The following is a 17,112-nucleotide window of genomic DNA, read 5'->3' on the forward strand; positions in this document are numbered from 1 at the left end:
TGCCCTTCTTATCACTTTCCCTGTTGCTAGAAGTTGTGTTAAAATAAAACACAAAATGAACAATTAAAAAAAAAAAAGACCATGATGCCATTATCTTCATACCCCCCCACAACCCCCCCCCCCACTGCCGGAAACTTCACAGGGCCTGGCAGGTAGTGAGCAATTATAGACACTTGAGAATGAATCAATGGTGATTAAATAAATGAATGTTATGTGGATCCTGAGCCCCTATGCATAGAGAAGTATAAAGAAAGAGGCTATTTTACACCATTCTCCATACTTTAAGATGGATTGTGTGTATGAAGACCTGTGGGAAGGGCTACGATTCCCCCATGGCCTAGATAATCCCATGGCTTTTACAGACGCCATGACAGTTTGGGATTCAGCAAAAGTCACTTTTCCTCTGGATTTTTCCAGGTCTAGGAAAAATTGTGTCCTGCCTGGGTGATAGATGTCCTTTGAGCCATGCTACAGACCTCTAAAGCTGCAGAGGCTCCTGGGCCCGCGCCCACCCAGAAGATGGGGAGAAACATAAGCCAGCAGTGGGTGGAGGCTGGGCATAGTGTCCCTTGCCCCCAGGGACATATGATAACACCTCTTGTGATCCCATGGTCATTTGCTCCCCTCCATTATACCCCACCAACCGCCCCTGGAGCTCTCTAGCTCAGACACTGTCCGCTGGCCTTGGCAAGTATCGGCTCAGTATGAAATCCGTCACAGCAGTGGGCAGTTTAGCCAAGGGAAGGTAGAGCAGCTTGACATCCAGGCCAGGGTTGTAGCGGATGCGGGGACTCCGGGAGACAACGGCATGCTCCATGCTGTTGGTGACGTCGCTGATTCTTGGCTCGGCCAGTCGCATCATGTTTGTCAACTTGTCAGAATCTGTTTGAAGGCGTGCAAGGTAGCAATGGGAAGAAGAAACATTTATTATTCTTCATAAAAATGTTGTTAAACTGGGTGTGGTGGCGCACGCATTTAATCTCAGCACTCGGGAGACAGAGGTAGGAGGACGGCCGTGAGTTCGAGGCCACCCTGAGACTACATAGTGAATTCCAGGTCAGCCTGAGCTAGAGTGAGACCCTAGCTCGAAAAACAAAAACAAAACAAAGAAACAACAACAAAAAAATGTTGTTGCTGGGCATGGTGGCACATGCCTTTAATCCCAGCACTTGGGAGGCAGAGGTAGGAGGATTGCTGTGAGTTCGAGGCCACCCTGAAACTACATAATGAATTCCAGGTCAGCCTGAGCTCGAGGGACACCCTGCCTCGAAAAACAAAACAAAACAAAACAAAAAAAAGGTTGTTATTGTTTTTGTGGCTTTTTCTTTTTCCTGAATCCCATCCAGGCTGCCTGTCTATCAGATCCCTGATTCAGCATTTCAAGCAGGTCTGCTACACTATGCAGGCTGTCCCTCACGCAAACACCCATTTAAAAGCTCATTATACTAACTTTATTTCTCTTTCTTTTGTGCACTGAATTCTTACTATTTCATTAAACGAGCAATGAAAGGAGCCGGGCCCAGTTCTTCTATGGCTGTGTGGTCGTTATCTGACCTGCATCATAAACTTTCATTATCTGTAAGACAGGGGTGGTGATATGTGCCCTGGAGAATAGCACTAGATGATTGCCACATTTTTGTCACATTTCTGTCAAAATACCTGAGAACAACTTAGCAAAAGCATTTATTTTTACTTATGGTTTCAATCCATGGTCATTGGCTCTGTTATCCTGGGGCTGTTTTGATGCCAAACACCATGGCTTGCACTGAAAACTTACCCCATGGTGGCTGGGAAAGAGGGGCCAGAGGCAAAATCATCTCAAAGGGCGTGTTCCCAAGGACCCACTCCATTTAACTAGGACCTGCCTATGTTTGAGTCACTGCCAAAGCCCATTAAATTATGAACCATCAGTAGAGTAGTCCTTTTTCTTATTTTTGTGTGTTCGTTTTGGAGACAGTCTCACTGCAGTCCAGGTTGGCCTGGAATTAACTACATAGCCCAGGCAGGCCTCAAAACCTCTAGTATGAGCTACTTAGTATGAACTGACTTTTCTCCCCTTTTTATTCTCCTCTTTTCCTCCTTCCCTCTCTTCCTCACTCCCTCCCTCCCTTCTTTCTTTCCCCTCTTTTTTTTGCTGTAGTTCTGCAAGCCTCATGCATTCTAGGCAAGCTTGCTGCCACTGAGCAATACCCTCAGCCTTTTAAATCAACTGATAACTCAAGAGCCCTCATTATCTAATCTCTTTGCCAAAGCCCCGCCTCTGAACAGTGCTCTGTTGGGACCAAGCTTTAATATGTGAGCCCTTGGGGGACATTTCAGATCCAACCATAATAATGATTAATAGCAGAGTAAAGGATAGGGAAAGACAGGATAGACATGGTACATCTTTGCATAGAAGGATTGAAAATAAATAAAAATGCTGCCTGGGGTCCATGACTGTTGCTACCTACTTATTTATTTTTCTCCTATATGCTTCTTAGGGTTCCCAATTTTCTACAAAAGCATGCAGAAAATAAAGTTATTAAAAACAGTAATCCTGGGATGGAGAGATGGCTTAGTGGTTAAGACGGTTGCCTGCAAAGCCAAAGGGCCCAGGCTGGATTCCCCAGGACCCACGTAAAGCCAGGTGCACAAGGTGGCACATGTGTCTGGAGTTCGTTTACAATGGCTGGAGTGCTCATTCTCTCTCTCTCTCTCAAATAAAAAAATAAAATAAAAGGGGGAAAAAAAAAAAACAGGAATCCTAAAAACATTAGTAATCCTGCCTCTGCCTTGGTCATAAGGTCATTGTGGAACTAGATGACCCGGGCAGACAGCAACCTTGAGGGCTTGTTCTTCTGCTTATATTATGCACACCGGTGTGGAGACCCAGATGGACATCTGGGTGGTTCCAACTTGCTTGGACTCACAACATAAGTAGGAGAGAGACCATACTGACACCTGGCCGTACCCCTCCCCCAGGACTCCCGGGGCTTGGTGGTTCAGACTTCTGTGAGTCCCAAAGACTCCAAAGAAACTGAGCTTGCAAGGCAGACTCTCAAGTGTGTGACACAGGAGTCTGGAAAACAGACAATGAGCAAACTTTCTTGACAACAGCCTGGTCCAAGCAGGCAAGGCATTGAACACCGCTGCCAGGACCCTTATGGGTACTTGGTGAGGACTGGGCAGTGGCATTGAAGTGCCCATTACCCAACACTCTAAAAAATCCCTTGCTGCTTCCTGGTGAGAAAACTGTTTTGGCGGGAAAGCCCAGCTACATTTCAGAGTTTCCCAAAGTGCCACGTTTATTTAAAGGCAGGCTGCTAGTGACAACCTCCCAGAGGAAGCCTCCAACCTTGCATCTGGTACAAGGCCTCCTCCAACAAGGCAAGTGTGACGTTGCCCTCTGGGTGCCCAGAGCCCTGCACACTCCCTCAGAGGCAGAGGCACCTGTGTGGGCTGAGGAGGCGGAGATGGTTTGGGCACTGGATCCTGGAAGGTAGTGAAGGACTCACAGGCAGTGGGGCTGGAAGATGGTACTCAGGCGAGAGACGGGATGGGGCACATTCTTTCATTGTTCTATATTGCATGGAGTAGGAAGAGCCTCAGAAGTTCCCACCCATCCCCGTCATCCTACTAAATAGCCCCAAAAGAGCATGCACTTTGGTTTTGAGTCCCTGGGAAGGAGTGTCTTTGTTCTAGAAGGTATCAGTATCCAGACTTTGGCACTTTGGCCCCAATATTTGAGTTTCTGTTCTTTTCTTTGCTAGGGACAGATCCTAGGCTTTATGCAGGGAGCCCCTAAGAAGAAATAGGGATGGGGTACTAAGAGGGAAAATTTTGATGATCTCCCACCAACATAAAGAGGAGGCAAAAAAATAAGGCCAATGGTTGTGCCTCTCCCCAGATTCTCCTTAACCCATCTAGCGGTAGCTTGGCCCCAGGCAAGACCACACTCACTATTCATGGGCCTGCTCCAGTGACTTTGAGTGGTAACTTGAGAATGCTCCATTTTCAGTTCTCTACAGGATATAATTTTAAATGACCTCAAGAATCTGGGCCCTGGGGCTTGGAGATAGCTCAGTGGTTAAAGGTGCTTTCTTGCAATACCTAATTGTGGGCTGCAGAGATGGCTTAGTGGTTAAGGAGCTTGCCTGCAAAGCCTAAGAACCCATGTTCGACTCTCCAGGTCCCATGTAAACCAGATGCACGGTGATGCAAGCATGCAATGTTGCACATGTGCACAAAGGGGTACATGCATATGGAGTTTGACTGCAGTGCCTAGAGGCCCTGGTGCACCAGTTATCTCTCTCTCTCGTGTGTGTGTGTGTGTGTGTGTGTGTGTGTGTATATATATATATATATATATATATATATATATATACATTTTTTTTTAAAGGCCAGTCTTCAGCTGGAGAGATGGCTTAGTGGTTAAGCACTTGCCTGTGAAACCTAAGGACCCTGGTTCAAGGCTTGATTCCCCAGGACCCACGTTAGCCAGATGACAAGGGGATGCACGCATCTGGAGTACGTTTGCAGTAGCTAGAGACCCTGGCGCGCCCATTCTCTCTCTCTCTCTCACTCTTTCTCTGTCGCTCTCAAATAAATAAATAAAAATGAACAAAAAAATTATTTTTAAAAAAGACTAGTCTGTTGGACTTGACTCAAAACAAAACAAAAAAACGAATTATCAGGTTTTAACTGCCCAGTTCCCATGTATAGCCAGATGTACAAAGTGGCACATGCATCTGGACTTTGTTTGTACTGGCAAGAGGGCCTGACATGCCCATAAACACACACATACTCTCTCTCTCTCTCTTAAATAAATTAAATATTTTTTTCTGTTTTTTAAAACATTTTGTTGTTTATTTATTTGAGGGAGGAAAAGAGAGAGAGAGAAAGAGAGCACAAGAGTGAGAGAGAATTGTCATGCCAGGGCCTCCAACCACTGCAAATGAACTACAAATGCATGCTCCACCTTCCTTGTTCATCTGGCTTACATGGGTCCTGGGGAATCGAACCTGGGTCTTTTGGCTTTGCAGGCAAGCACCTTAACAGTTAAGCCATCTCTCCAGCCCTAGTAAATAAATTTTTAAAAAAGAAATCTGGGTCCCAGCTTCTCTGTTCTGATGGCACTGGCCACTGGGGTGACTCAAAACTCACCAAAGTGCTGAGAATTGACAGTTCAGCACTGAGACATCTCTATCACAAAGAATGTAAAATCCAAAGGAAGGGGCGGACTGCTTACATTATTGTCTTCCAGACACAAAGTGGCCATGGTATTCATGACCTCAGAGTGGCTGATGCTGCCTGCACAAGACCTACATAATAGGAGAAAAAAAATGATGACTCAGGGCTGGAGAAGATTGCATAGTGGTTAAGGTTTTTGCCTGCAAAGCCAAAGGACCTTGGTTCGATTCCACAGGACCCATGTAAGCCAGATGCACAGGGAGGCACATGCGTCTGGAGTTCATTTGCAGTGGCTGGAGGCCCTGGCACTCCTATTCTCTCTCTCTCTCTCTCTGTCTCTCTCTATATAATTTATATATAAATAAATTATATATATATAATTTATTAAATATATATGTATATATATATATATATATATATTTGGTTTTTGAGGTAAGGTTTCACTCTAGCCCAGACTGACCTGGAATTCACTATGGAGTCTCAGGCTGGCCTTGAACTCACGGCAATCCTCCTACCTCTGCCTCCCGAGTGCTGGGATTAAAGGTGTGCACTTACCATGCCCGGCTAAATAAAATATATCTTTTTTAAAAACTGATGACTCAAAAGAGAAGAGAGACTAGTTGGAAATAAGAAGGAATTTAGTGGAGAGGGGATTAGAGAGGGGGAAAAGGGAACATGGTAGGAGGGGATTATGATCATGGTATAGTATCTGTATGTATGGAAGTTGTCAATAAAATGTTACAAAGGGGCTGGAGAGATGGTTCCATGTTAAAGGTGCTTGCTTGCAAAGCCTGATGGCCCAGGTTTGATTCCCAAGGACCCATGCAAAGCCAGATGAAGAAAGTGCACATACATCCGGAGTTTGTCTGCAGTAGCAGGAGGCCCTGGTGTGCCCATTCTCTCTCTCACTGTCTCTGCCTCTTTCTCTCTCTCTCTCTCTCTCTCTCTCAAATAAGCAAAAATAAAGCTCAAAAATGCTCCCCAAAGGGCTGGAGAAATGGTTTAGCAGTTAAGAGCTTGCCTGTGAAGCCTAAGGACCCCGGTTAGAGGCTTGATTTCCCAAGACCCACGTTAGCCAGATGTACAAGGGGGCACACATGTCTGGAGTTCGTTTGTAGTGGCGGGAGCCCTGGCACATCCATTCTCTCTCTCTCTCTCTCTGCCATGTTCTCTCTGTCTGTCACTCCCAAATAAATAAATAAAAACAAAACAAAAAAATTTTTAAGCCAGGCGTGGTGGCTCATGCCTTTAATCCCAGCACTCGGGAGGCAGAGGTGGGAGGATTGCCATGAGTTCGAGGCCACCCTGAGACTCCATAGTGAATTCCAGGTCAGCCTGGGCTACAGTGAAACCCTACCTCGAAAAAACAAAAAACAAAAAAAAATTTTTTTTTAATGCTCCCCAGAGCCTATGAATGTCACCAGCTATTTCAGAGCAACTTAAAAAGCTCCCCAGTTGGGATGGAGAGATGGCTTAGCAGTTAAGGCGCTTGCCAGCAAAGCCTAAGGACCCAGGTTCGATTCTCCAGGTCCCACGTCAGCCAGATGCACAAGGTGGCACATGCGTCTGGAGTTCGTTTGCAGTGGCTGGAGGCCCTGGCACTCCCATTCTCTCTCTCTCTCTCTCTCTCTCTCTCTCTCTCTCCTCCTTCTCTCTGTCTCTAATAAATAAATGAAAATAAAAACTTTAAAAAAAAAAGGCCCCCACATTCCTTGGTTCATGGCCATTAGCACAGTCCCTTTCATGCTCTTGACAGTGATGGTAAGAACAGCCCCTACCATTTCCTAAGCTCATTCTAAGATCCTTTCGTTTAGTCCTAACAAACAGTGAGAGAATGATTGTTCTAGTTTGCCTCTTGCATTTTCTCCAAAGGCGCATAGGCTACAGGCTTGATACCCAGCTTGGTGTCTTTGGGAAGTGGTAAACTTTATGAGGCAGGGCCTAGTGGGAGGTCCTTAGGGACTATGGGCCCCCAACCCCTTCCTCTTCTTCTCTTCTTCCCAACCAGGAGGTAAACAGTTGTACGCTACCACAGATTCCTGGCATGCACTGCCACAGGCCCAAAGCAGCAACAGGGCCAACTAAGGACTGAAAATTCTAAAACACAGGTCAAAATACATCTTTTCACATCATAAGTTGGTTATCTCAGGATTTTTTTTTTTTTTTTTTTTGAGGCAGGGTCTCACTCTATCTAGCTCAGGCTGACCTGGAATTCACTATGTATTCTCAGGGTGGCCTCGAACTCATGGGGATCCTCCCACCTCTTCCTCCCCAGTGATGGGATTAAAGGTGTGCGCCACCACGCCTGGCTAGGATTTTTTTTTTTTTTTTTTTTTTTGTATTTCGAGGTAGGGTCTCACTCTTGTCCAGGCTGACCTTTAATTAACTCTGTAGTCTCAGGGTGGCCTTGAACTCACGGCGATTCTCCTACCTCTGCCTCCCGAGTGCTGGGATTAAAGGTGTGAGCCACCACACCCGGCTTGGCTAGGAATTTTTTATAGTAACAGAAAACTGCCTAATGTATTCAGCCAGTCTTTCTGGGTATATTCTAAAAATTTACCACTTTGGATTTTGGATAATTTTTGTTTTTGTTGTTGAAACAAGTTCTTGCTATGTAGCCCAGGCTGGCCTTGAATTCGCTACGTAACTCAAGCTAGCCTCAGATTCACTATGTAGTTCAAACTGGCCTCTTGCCTTACTCTCTTGAGTGCTGAGATTACAGGCATATGCCGCCACACCCAGCCGGGTAAGTATTACTTAAGACTCTGCAGTATATGACCTTACAGCTTGTAGACGCCAGTGGAATGGAGAAATGGAGGGAAGATAATGACACTAATCGCAAACTTTGAATTCCCATTGTATCTGGGAGGACTCACTGGGCAAGTGAGTATATATGTGTACTCATTTAATCTTCATAACTCGCTGCAAGTGAGAAAATTGGGAGGCGAAATCACTTGCCCAAGGCAAAGCCAACTGAAATCTGCACCCCAGCAGCCTAATACTCCCACCAAGTACTAACCAGGCCTGACCCTGCTTAGCAGACGAGAGGAGGTGCATTCAGGGCAGTATGGCCATAAACAGACAGCCTACTTGTACCAGCTGAAACATGACCAGGAACTGACTCTTGGCATCACGGGACTAGAGCAGCCAGGCCGGGAGGAAGCAGAGCAAGGCTAAGTGGTGGCTCTTCATCCAGGACAGATGGAAACCTCATGAGTCAACATAGAGCCAGCCTCGCTTTCCTCAGCAGGCGATTGTTGGAGGTCACACTAGCTAATCGTGCCACAGCCTGCTTCTATCAGCAAACCAGGGCAGCTCCAGAGGAGGATCTTAGGGGATGTCCTCCCTGTAGATCCTTGGAGCTGTCACAAGGAGACTCCCGGGAAATCTCACGGTTCCTCCTTCCTGAAACTAACTGACTCAGTTTCCAGATTGGATCCTCCAGAGAAATGTGAGGCCCTCTGGTTCTCACAATGGCCCTTCTTTCTCCTATCAGGAAATGTGTGCCACCTGGCGATTCCTCCTTCACGGCCCCTTCGGGCTATGCCTCCTCAAGCTCCCCATGGCCGGGGCTCCATTCGTCCCCAAACTGAAGGAACTACACGCGATTTGAGTAACACTGTCAACAGCTAAGACACCCTTCCTCCACCCTCCAAAGCACTCGAGGGGTCACAAGAACCCATTAGCTCCGAGAGAGAAAGAGAGCTGTCCAGGGACCCCCCCCTTAGTACCTGTGTTCTTCTTTTCCTCATTAACAATGACTTCAGGCAAATGATACCACACATATTAATCCTCATAGCAACCCTGTGAGGTAGGACTATCTTTAAGCTCCATTTACAGATGAGAAAATTGAGGCTGAAAAGTCCAGTGAAGCTGGGCGTGGTGGATCATGCCTGTAATCTCAGCACCTGGGAGGAAGAAAGGCCAGCCTGGGCTGAGTAAGGCCCTGTCCCAAGAGCAAATGAAAAGGCAGCCTGGGTCCGGCAGGTGTGCTCATGGACACACTCATCTCGGAGCTTCTTCACCTGCACACGATGCTTGAGGGCAAGTCCTGGACAACTGGACATCTCTCCGGACACCTCTGCCTCCCCAGCAGTTATGGTTTTGCCACTTGTGTTTTGTTCTTTTCCTCATTCCCTTCCTCCCTTCTCCTTCCCTCCCTTCTTTTCTTTTTCCTTTCTTTCTTATTTATTTATTTATTTATTTGGGTGGGGGAGGTAAGGTCTCACTCTAGCCCAGATTGATTGACTTGGAACTTACCCTGTAGCTCCAGGCTGGCCTCGACCTCAAGGCAATCTTCTCACCTCTGCCTTTAAAGTGCCTAGATTAAAGGTGTGTGCCACTATGCCCAGCACTTGGGTTTTATTCTTAAACCCCAGCCTTGCCACTTGCTGTATGACCTTAGGCCCCGAGTCTCTCTGAGCCACTGACTCATTTAAAACTAAAAGCAGGGCTGGAGAGATGGCTTAGTGGTTAAGGCGCTTGCCTATGAATCCCAAGGACCCATGTTCCACTCTCCAGATCCCACGTTAGCCAGACGCACACAGATGAGGCAAGAGCAAGGTCGCACCTGCCCACTAGGTGTTGCAAGCGTCTGCAGTTCGACAGCAGTGGCTGAGGCCCTGGTGCACCAATGCGCTCGCTCGCTCGCTCTCTCCCTCTCTCTCTCTCTCTCTCTCTCTCTCTCTCTCTCGTGCACACAAGCCAAGCGCTCTGTCCTTTTCAGAGAGCCCACTCCCGCCAGGGGACTCACAGATGCGAAAGTACTCCTCTCCGTAGCTATCCCGGGTCTCCTGAGGCAGCCGATCCCATAGCTTCTTCAGGTGTGTCTCCATGCCCTGGTGGCCCAGAATAGATGTCCGGTAGTTCCCCGGCTCAATGATGCTGACCTTCACTCCAAAGAAGTGGAGCTCGCGCCTGGGCAATTAGAGTTGCACTTGGTCTTGCCTCATAATGATAGGCATCTTTGGAGACGTGTCTCTCTACAGGAACATGGAGGTAGTCCTCCTGCCCTGGTAGCTAGCCTAAGTATTGCTTTCATGCAAAGGAGCATTCCTTAGGGATGTGGCCTTTTTCTAAGCTGGTCCAGCAGTCTCTAGGGAATTTGAACTAGGCAGACCCAGCAGAAAGCCAGTGTTGAATCTAGGCCAAGGTCTTGCCTCCCATCAGGTCCTTCCCACTCAGCACCATACCAAATGCTCAGATGACCAAAGGAGTGAGGGGAGCTGTCCTGTAAGGGTCTCCCAAGGTGAGCTCCTACCCCAGGCTCCTGTGTTTATTTTGGGATTCATTTTCTCTCTCCATCTCACCCTCCCCAACCCAACAGGGTTTCCCTTATTCTGGACCTACTCAAGGGAAAAACCCACCTCATATCTCCTATCCTCATCCCAATTCTTTTCCTCATCCCTTCTCTTGGTTGCGGGGAGAGATTCTAGCTGCTATTTTAGCTGCTTCTCTCCAGAACTTTCCTGCCCACATACTGTCACCCCCAGCTCTCTCTTCTTCAGGCAGAACTCCCAATACTCCCACCTAGAAAAGTTTGGTGCCAGGGCCCAGTCACCTGATGCTGTCAGAGAAGGCCTCAACTCCAAACTTGGATACGCAGTAGCCACCACCGATGACAGCCACACGACCACCAGAGCTGGACATGTTGACCACTCTGCCCCGGGCTTTCTTCACCATAGGCAGCATATGGAGGGTGACTTCGATCAGTCCTACCAGGTTCACGTTGATCACCTTCACAAAGTCCTCCTTAGTCAGCCACTCGTTGGGACCACTGGGCAAGCCCACACCAGCATTGTTCACTAGGGCCCAGAGGCCTGGGGTGAGAGAGAGAAGGAGACAGAATCACACAGGAATGAGCAGCACCTCAGGGAAAGCACCCAGACCCATGACCCACCAGCTTAGGTCGCCAATAATGGCTGAGCATAGGTACACACACAAGGATGGCATGTCTTGGGACAGCGCTGGGAGCCATAGTAAACTGAAGGAGGGTGTGCTTTCACAATCAAGTGTTCCCTGACAGGCCACAATTTTCTGATCCACATGGTCTACTAGCTGACAGCTAACAGCAGCTAAGATATTAGATTTGGGACAAGAGATACCATTTTCGTATCAGCTAATTAATGGTGAATTCCCTCACCAATCATGCATTCTCCCCTTTCTCTAGTCACCTACATATAACCAACTCCATTTCACTGATACCAAAATCAGCTCATTTACTTAATCCTCCTATCGCAACTCACTCATTCACATATTGCGTATTCATTCGTGTGTCTACTCTGTGCCAGTAAGAGCAAGGTAACATAAAGTGCACAAAACAGGATCTTACTGTACAAAGAACTCACAGGCCAGAAAGGAAATAATAACACTTATAAATAAATGCATGAAACATTGAAACAAAATACCTATGGAAAAATATGGGGGCTGGAGAGATGGCTTAGCGGTTAAGGCACGTGCCTGCAAAGCCAAAGGACCTGGTTTGATTCTCCAAGACCCCTGTAAGCCAGATGCACAAGGTGGGGCATGCATCTGGAGTTTGTTTGCAATGGCTGGAGGCCCTGGCATGCCTATTTTCCCTCTCTCTCTCTCTCAAATAAATAAACTAAAATAAAATATTTTTTTAAAAACAGAAAAATGTGCCCTGTGTAGTGGTGCACGTATTTAATCCTAGCACTTGGGAGGCAGAGGCAGGAGGATCACCATGAGTTCAAGGCCACCCTTAGACTACATAGTGAATTCCAGGTCAGCCTGGACTAGATTGAGACCCTATCTCGAAAAAAAAAAAAAAGAAAAAAGAAAGAAAAGAAACATGATAAGGCATTCCCTTAATTTGGGTAGGGTTAGATGGAAATAAACAACGCTAGGTTTGATAACCTAGCTCCGCAGGGCCTCAGGGTTGGGGAACCTCAAGTTCTAGGACTGGTTCTGGTTCTGGCCCCAGCCTTGGATAGGTCACTTCCTTCCCTGGGCCTTGGGTTTGTTTTTAGTTGTTTGTTTCATTTTTTAGATTTTTTTTTTTTTTTTTTAGACAAGCCCAACAGACTGGACTTTTTTTTTTTTTTTTTTTTTTTTTTATGAGAGAGAGAGAACTGGTGCACCAGGGCATCCAGCCACTGTAATTGAACTACAGGCACATGTGACACCTTGCGTGCATGTGCGACCTTCAGCGTGCTTCACCTTGTGCATCTGTCTTAAGTAGGATCTGGAGAGTGGAACATGGGTTCTTAGGCTTCACAGGCAAGCGTCTTGACTGCTAAACCATCTCTCCAGCCCCTGGTCCTTAGTTTTTTTCATCAGACAGCTGGGCATATGTTTCCAGCCTGTTCCACAAGTCTGCTAGGGAAAAGCACTGTGGGAGATGCACTCCTTCATTGGTTTTAGTTTAATTTTATTTTTGAAGTAGGATCTCCCCGAAGCCCAGGTTGACTTGGAGCTCACTCTGTAGCCTTGAACTCACAGTGATCGTCCTACCTTAGCCTCCCATACGCTGGGACTAAAGGCATGCACCATCGTGCTAAGTCTTTGTTTCATACATTGAGCTTCCAAGTAAAATTCCACCCGGTAAGGGTGATGTTAAAAATGTAGTGAAGGGCTGGAGAGATGGCTTAGCGGTTAAGCGCTTGCCTGTGAAGCCTACGGACCCAGTTCGAGGCTCAATTCCCCAGGACCCACGTCCTGCACAAGGGGGCGCACATGTCTGGAGTTCGTTTGCAGTGGCTGGAGGCCCTGGTGCGCCCATTCTCTCTCTCTCTCTCTTTCTCTCTCCCTGCCTCTTTCTCTCTGTCACTCTCAAATAAATAAATAAAAATAAAATGGGCTGGAGAGATGGCTTAGCGGTTAAGCGCTTGCCTGTGAAGCCTAAGGACCCCGGTTCGAGGCTCGGTTCCCCAGGTCCCACGTTAGCCAGATGCACAAGGGGGCGCACGCGTCTGGAGTCCGTTTGCAGAGGCTGGAAGCCCTGGCGCGCCCATTCTCTCTCTCTCCCTCTATCTGTCTTTCTCTCTGTGTCTGTTGTTCTCAAATAAATAAAAATTTTTTTAAAAAGTTTTAAAAAATGTAGTGAAAAGTCTCTTCTTCTTCAGAGGATCCCATGAGCCCTACCCTCCTCTTGCCCCTACTAGAACCCCCATCTTGGTTAACACCCTCAAAATACTCTGTGTCTCTACTCAAAATCCAGTGCACGTTCCCCTAAGGGCAGGTCTCCATGCAAGCGTCAATCCTGACTCATCTCCCCCCTAGGTCTGGGGTCCCTACCCAAGTCATGCCCCTTTATTTTCCTGCCTTCTTCCAATGAGAGAGACTTCCAGAAGAATGACGGTCAGGCAGGACTTAGGACCTTCCCACCCAGAGGGGCTCTCTTGCCTTATAGAGGACAAAACGGGGCTCCTGAGACCCAAAGACCCTGACACTCCATGGTCTGTGCTGGACACAGGAGCAGACGTCACGCCACACATGCTCCGGCCACCCCAGTGCCTTGGGAAGAGGATGCACTATACGCTGGGGAATGAGGACATAGGATTGGCTTTTTGGCTTTGTTTTCCTGCAAGGAATAATCAGGGAATATTCAGAGAAGGGCAAACAGTTGTAGGGCTATGCCAACCTCATGTCCGAGGACTGTAACAGGGCAACAAAGAAGCATGCAAGCACTGTCGCCCCTCCCCCACCCTATGCTCTTTGTTTGTTTGCTCTTATTTGTGGCAGAATTTTGCTGCGTAGCTCAGGCTGGACTCTTGATCCTCCCACTGCAGCCTCTTGAGGGCTAGGATGTAGGTGTAGATCACCTCATCCAATCCTCAGTGCTTCTTGGACCGAGTATGTTGCCCAGTGGCACAGGCAGAATAATGAGCCTCCAAAGATGTACCCGTCAAATCACGGAAACCTGTGAATACGTTAGGTTACATGGGAAGGGAGAATCAAGATGGGGACATTATCCCAAGTTCACCTGGTGAGCCCAGTGTAATCACCAGTCTCCTTTTGAAAAAAAAAATTATTATTATTATTATTATTATTATTATTTTGGTTTTTCAAGGCAGGGTCTCACTCTAGCCCAGGCTGACCTGGAATTAACTCTGTATTTTCAGGGTGGCCTCAAACTCACAGCAATCCTACCTCTGCCTCCCGAATGCTGGGATTGAAGGTGTGAGCCACTATGCCTGGCTGAAATTTTTAAAAATATCTATATCTATATCTATATTTATATCTATCTATCTATCTATCTATCTATCTATATATATATATATCTGTCTGTTGTTCTCAAATAAATAAAAAATAAACAAAAAAATTTTTTTAATGGGCTGGAGAGATGGCTTAGTGGTTAAGTGCTTGCCTGTGAAGCTTAAGGACCCCAGTTCAAGGCTCAATTCCCCAGGACCCATGTTAGCCAGATGCACAAGGGGGCGCACGCATCTGGAGTTCATTTGCAGTGGCTGGAGGCCCTGCTGCACCTATTCTCTCTCTATATATATCTGTCTCTTTTTTTCTGTCTGTTGTTCTCAAATAAATAAAAAATAAACAAAAAATTAAAAAAATATATATCTTATTTTTATTTATTTGAGAGGAAGAAAAAGAGGCAGAGAGAGAGAATGGGTGAGCCAGCTCCAGCTGCTGCAAATGAACTCCAGATGCATGCACCACCTTGTGCATCTGGCTTACATGGGTCCTGGAGAATTGAAGCTGGATCCTCTGGCTTTGCAGGCAAGCACCTTAACCACTAAGCCATCTTGGCAGCCCACCAATATCCTTCTTTTAGAAGAAGGCAGAAGCCTGAGAACCAGAGAGATAAAAGAAAAAGCATGAAGAAGGGACTGGAGAGATGGCTTAGAGTTAAGGCACTTGCCTGTGAAGCCTAAGGACCCAGGTTTAATTCCCTGGGACCCATGTAAGCCAGAGGGCACAAGGTGGAGCATGCATCTGGAGTTTGTTTGCAGTGGCTGGAGGCCCTGATGTGCCCTCTCTCTCTCCCTCTCTCTCTCTCTCTCTCTCTCTCTCTCTCTCTCTCTCTGCCTCGCTCTCTCTCTCCTCTCTGTCAAATAAATAAAATATAAAAAGAAAAAGCATGAAGAAGACATGGCTCAAGCCAGCTGGACAGGAAGTAGGCTGTGTGCCAAGGAATGCAGGCAGCCTGTAGAAGATGGAAAAGGCCAGGAAGTAGATCTACACGAGAGCACCCCACCCCCACCCCGAAAGGAGCCCAGTGCGCTCAGGCCCTGGCTTTAGCCTAGTGACACAGAGGTTGGACTTCTCTCCTCTGGAAATATAAGATCATAAATATGCATTGGTTAAATCACTGCATCTGTGTGCATTTGTTACAGCAGCAACTAGAGACTAATACACCCAGTTAAGTCATGAACACAAACGACTGGAGGCTGAGGGCCAGGAGCAGGCTGAGGTTCAGAATGGGTCACCCTAGCTGAATTATTCATTAACTGCCTCGTTCAACAAATATTTATCGGGCACCTTTCTAGGTGCCAGCTACTCTGCTTGCTAGGTACTGGTAAGTAGAAGACAAAAGGACTTATTTCCAGGAAGCTTTCTTCTAGTAAAGAAAACAGAGAATAACTAAGTCAAAGGAGTAAATGTCTCTTGCGGACTGAATACTGCTAAGGAGCAACACAGCCAGGAGCTGCTGCCTGGCTCCCCAATGCTCTGAAGTCCCCGGCCATGGCTGCGGCCTAGCTTCATTTCCCTGCGGGTGAGCTCTTCCCCCAGGAGGCTGCTTCCGAATGAAGCTATCGTGCACCTACATCCTGGGTGCTGGACGTTCATTTGGCAGATCCCCGCACATTCTCGGTCCAGCCCCAGAACACAGGCTCTTTTCCAAATAGGAGTTGCCTGTCTGATGGAAGCATCACTGTCCGTGATGATGCAAGGAAGAGACTGGCCTCCCCCTGCCCGACACAGCCAACAGCAGCAAGCGACCTCCTCATGAAATTTCCCCCTGCTCCCTTGTCCCTGCCCCTAGCCTAACCGCTCCAAGAAATGTGCCTGCACTTTATAGGAGCCCTTCCATAGCAGGAGTTCTGAACTCCAAAAGGCACCTCCACCTTTAGAGGTTTGGACATAGAGGACACTTCTGCCCCGAATCTCTGAAATTCTTAGAGAAATCCTCTTCAGGACACCACTTCCTCATGGGAACAGGCCAAACCAAGCCAAGGTTCTGATTCAACTGTGCCAGAGCCCCCCAGTCTATTACCTACATCATCTGTCCCACCCTTGGATATTAGGGTCCCTCACATGGTGAGCTGTAAGGAGCAAGGAGAGGGAAAAAGAGGGAAGAGGAGATGGAAGAGGAAGGAGAAAGAGAATGAGAGAATATAAACAGAGCATCAGAGAATGCGGTTCACCCCACCTTGCTCGCCCACTTGGTCCCTCACCCACTGGGCTGCTGTCTTGATGCTCTCCGTCTTGGTGACGTCCAGGAGGATGGTCTGCAGCCGGTAGGAAGTTTCCTGCTGAAGTTTCTGGGCCCCCTCCTCAGTCAGGCAAGCAGCGAGTACGCGCATGCCCCGTTCAACCAGCTGCTTTGCCAGCAGCTTCCCAAATCCCGAGTCGCAGCCAGTGATGAAGACATATTTCTCTGAGAGGTCACGAACCAGGTTGCAGTTCTTGAACCAGCGGTACATAAAAGAGAAGTCAGTGAGAGCCGCCATCCCGAGCGGAGCTGATGACCAAGAAGAAGGGGCTCGGGGACAGCGGGGAGGGCTGGCTCTCAGGCCAGCAGGCAGCCTGCCGGAACCCACTGGGAAGGAGAGCTTTTGGTGTTTGCAACAGATGCAGGGCCCATGGGTGAGCCACTCTGTAATTTTATAGGTGGATGCATCACCACACCAATTAGCCCAGAAAATTAGCAAGAAATTCAAGTTCAACCTGAAGCCTGAAAACTTCTGACAAGGTGTCTGCCCTGGTGACATCCTCTCTACCCCTACTGGGATGAGCAAGGAG

General features: G+C 47.5%; 1 protein-coding gene across 1 annotated transcript; it reads right to left on the minus strand.

Annotated features, from left to right (window-relative positions):
- Positions 1–601: 601 nt before the first annotated feature.
- Positions 602–16,820, minus strand: Sdr9c7 (short chain dehydrogenase/reductase family 9C member 7). Its single transcript, XM_004649993.2, has 4 exons — positions 16,520–16,820; positions 10,730–10,988; positions 9,923–10,086; positions 602–882 (listed from the first exon to the last, which is right to left on the minus strand). Exons 1-4 carry the CDS (start codon positions 16,818–16,820, stop codon positions 665–667), a joined length of 942 nt encoding a protein of 313 aa, XP_004650050.1. The 3' UTR covers positions 602–664.
- Between the last annotated feature and the right edge of the window lie 292 nt (positions 16,821–17,112).

This window comes from Jaculus jaculus, chromosome 6 (assembly GCF_020740685.1).
Source record: "Jaculus jaculus isolate mJacJac1 chromosome 6, mJacJac1.mat.Y.cur, whole genome shotgun sequence".
NCBI classification, from domain to species: Eukaryota; Metazoa; Chordata; class Mammalia; order Rodentia; family Dipodidae; genus Jaculus; species Jaculus jaculus.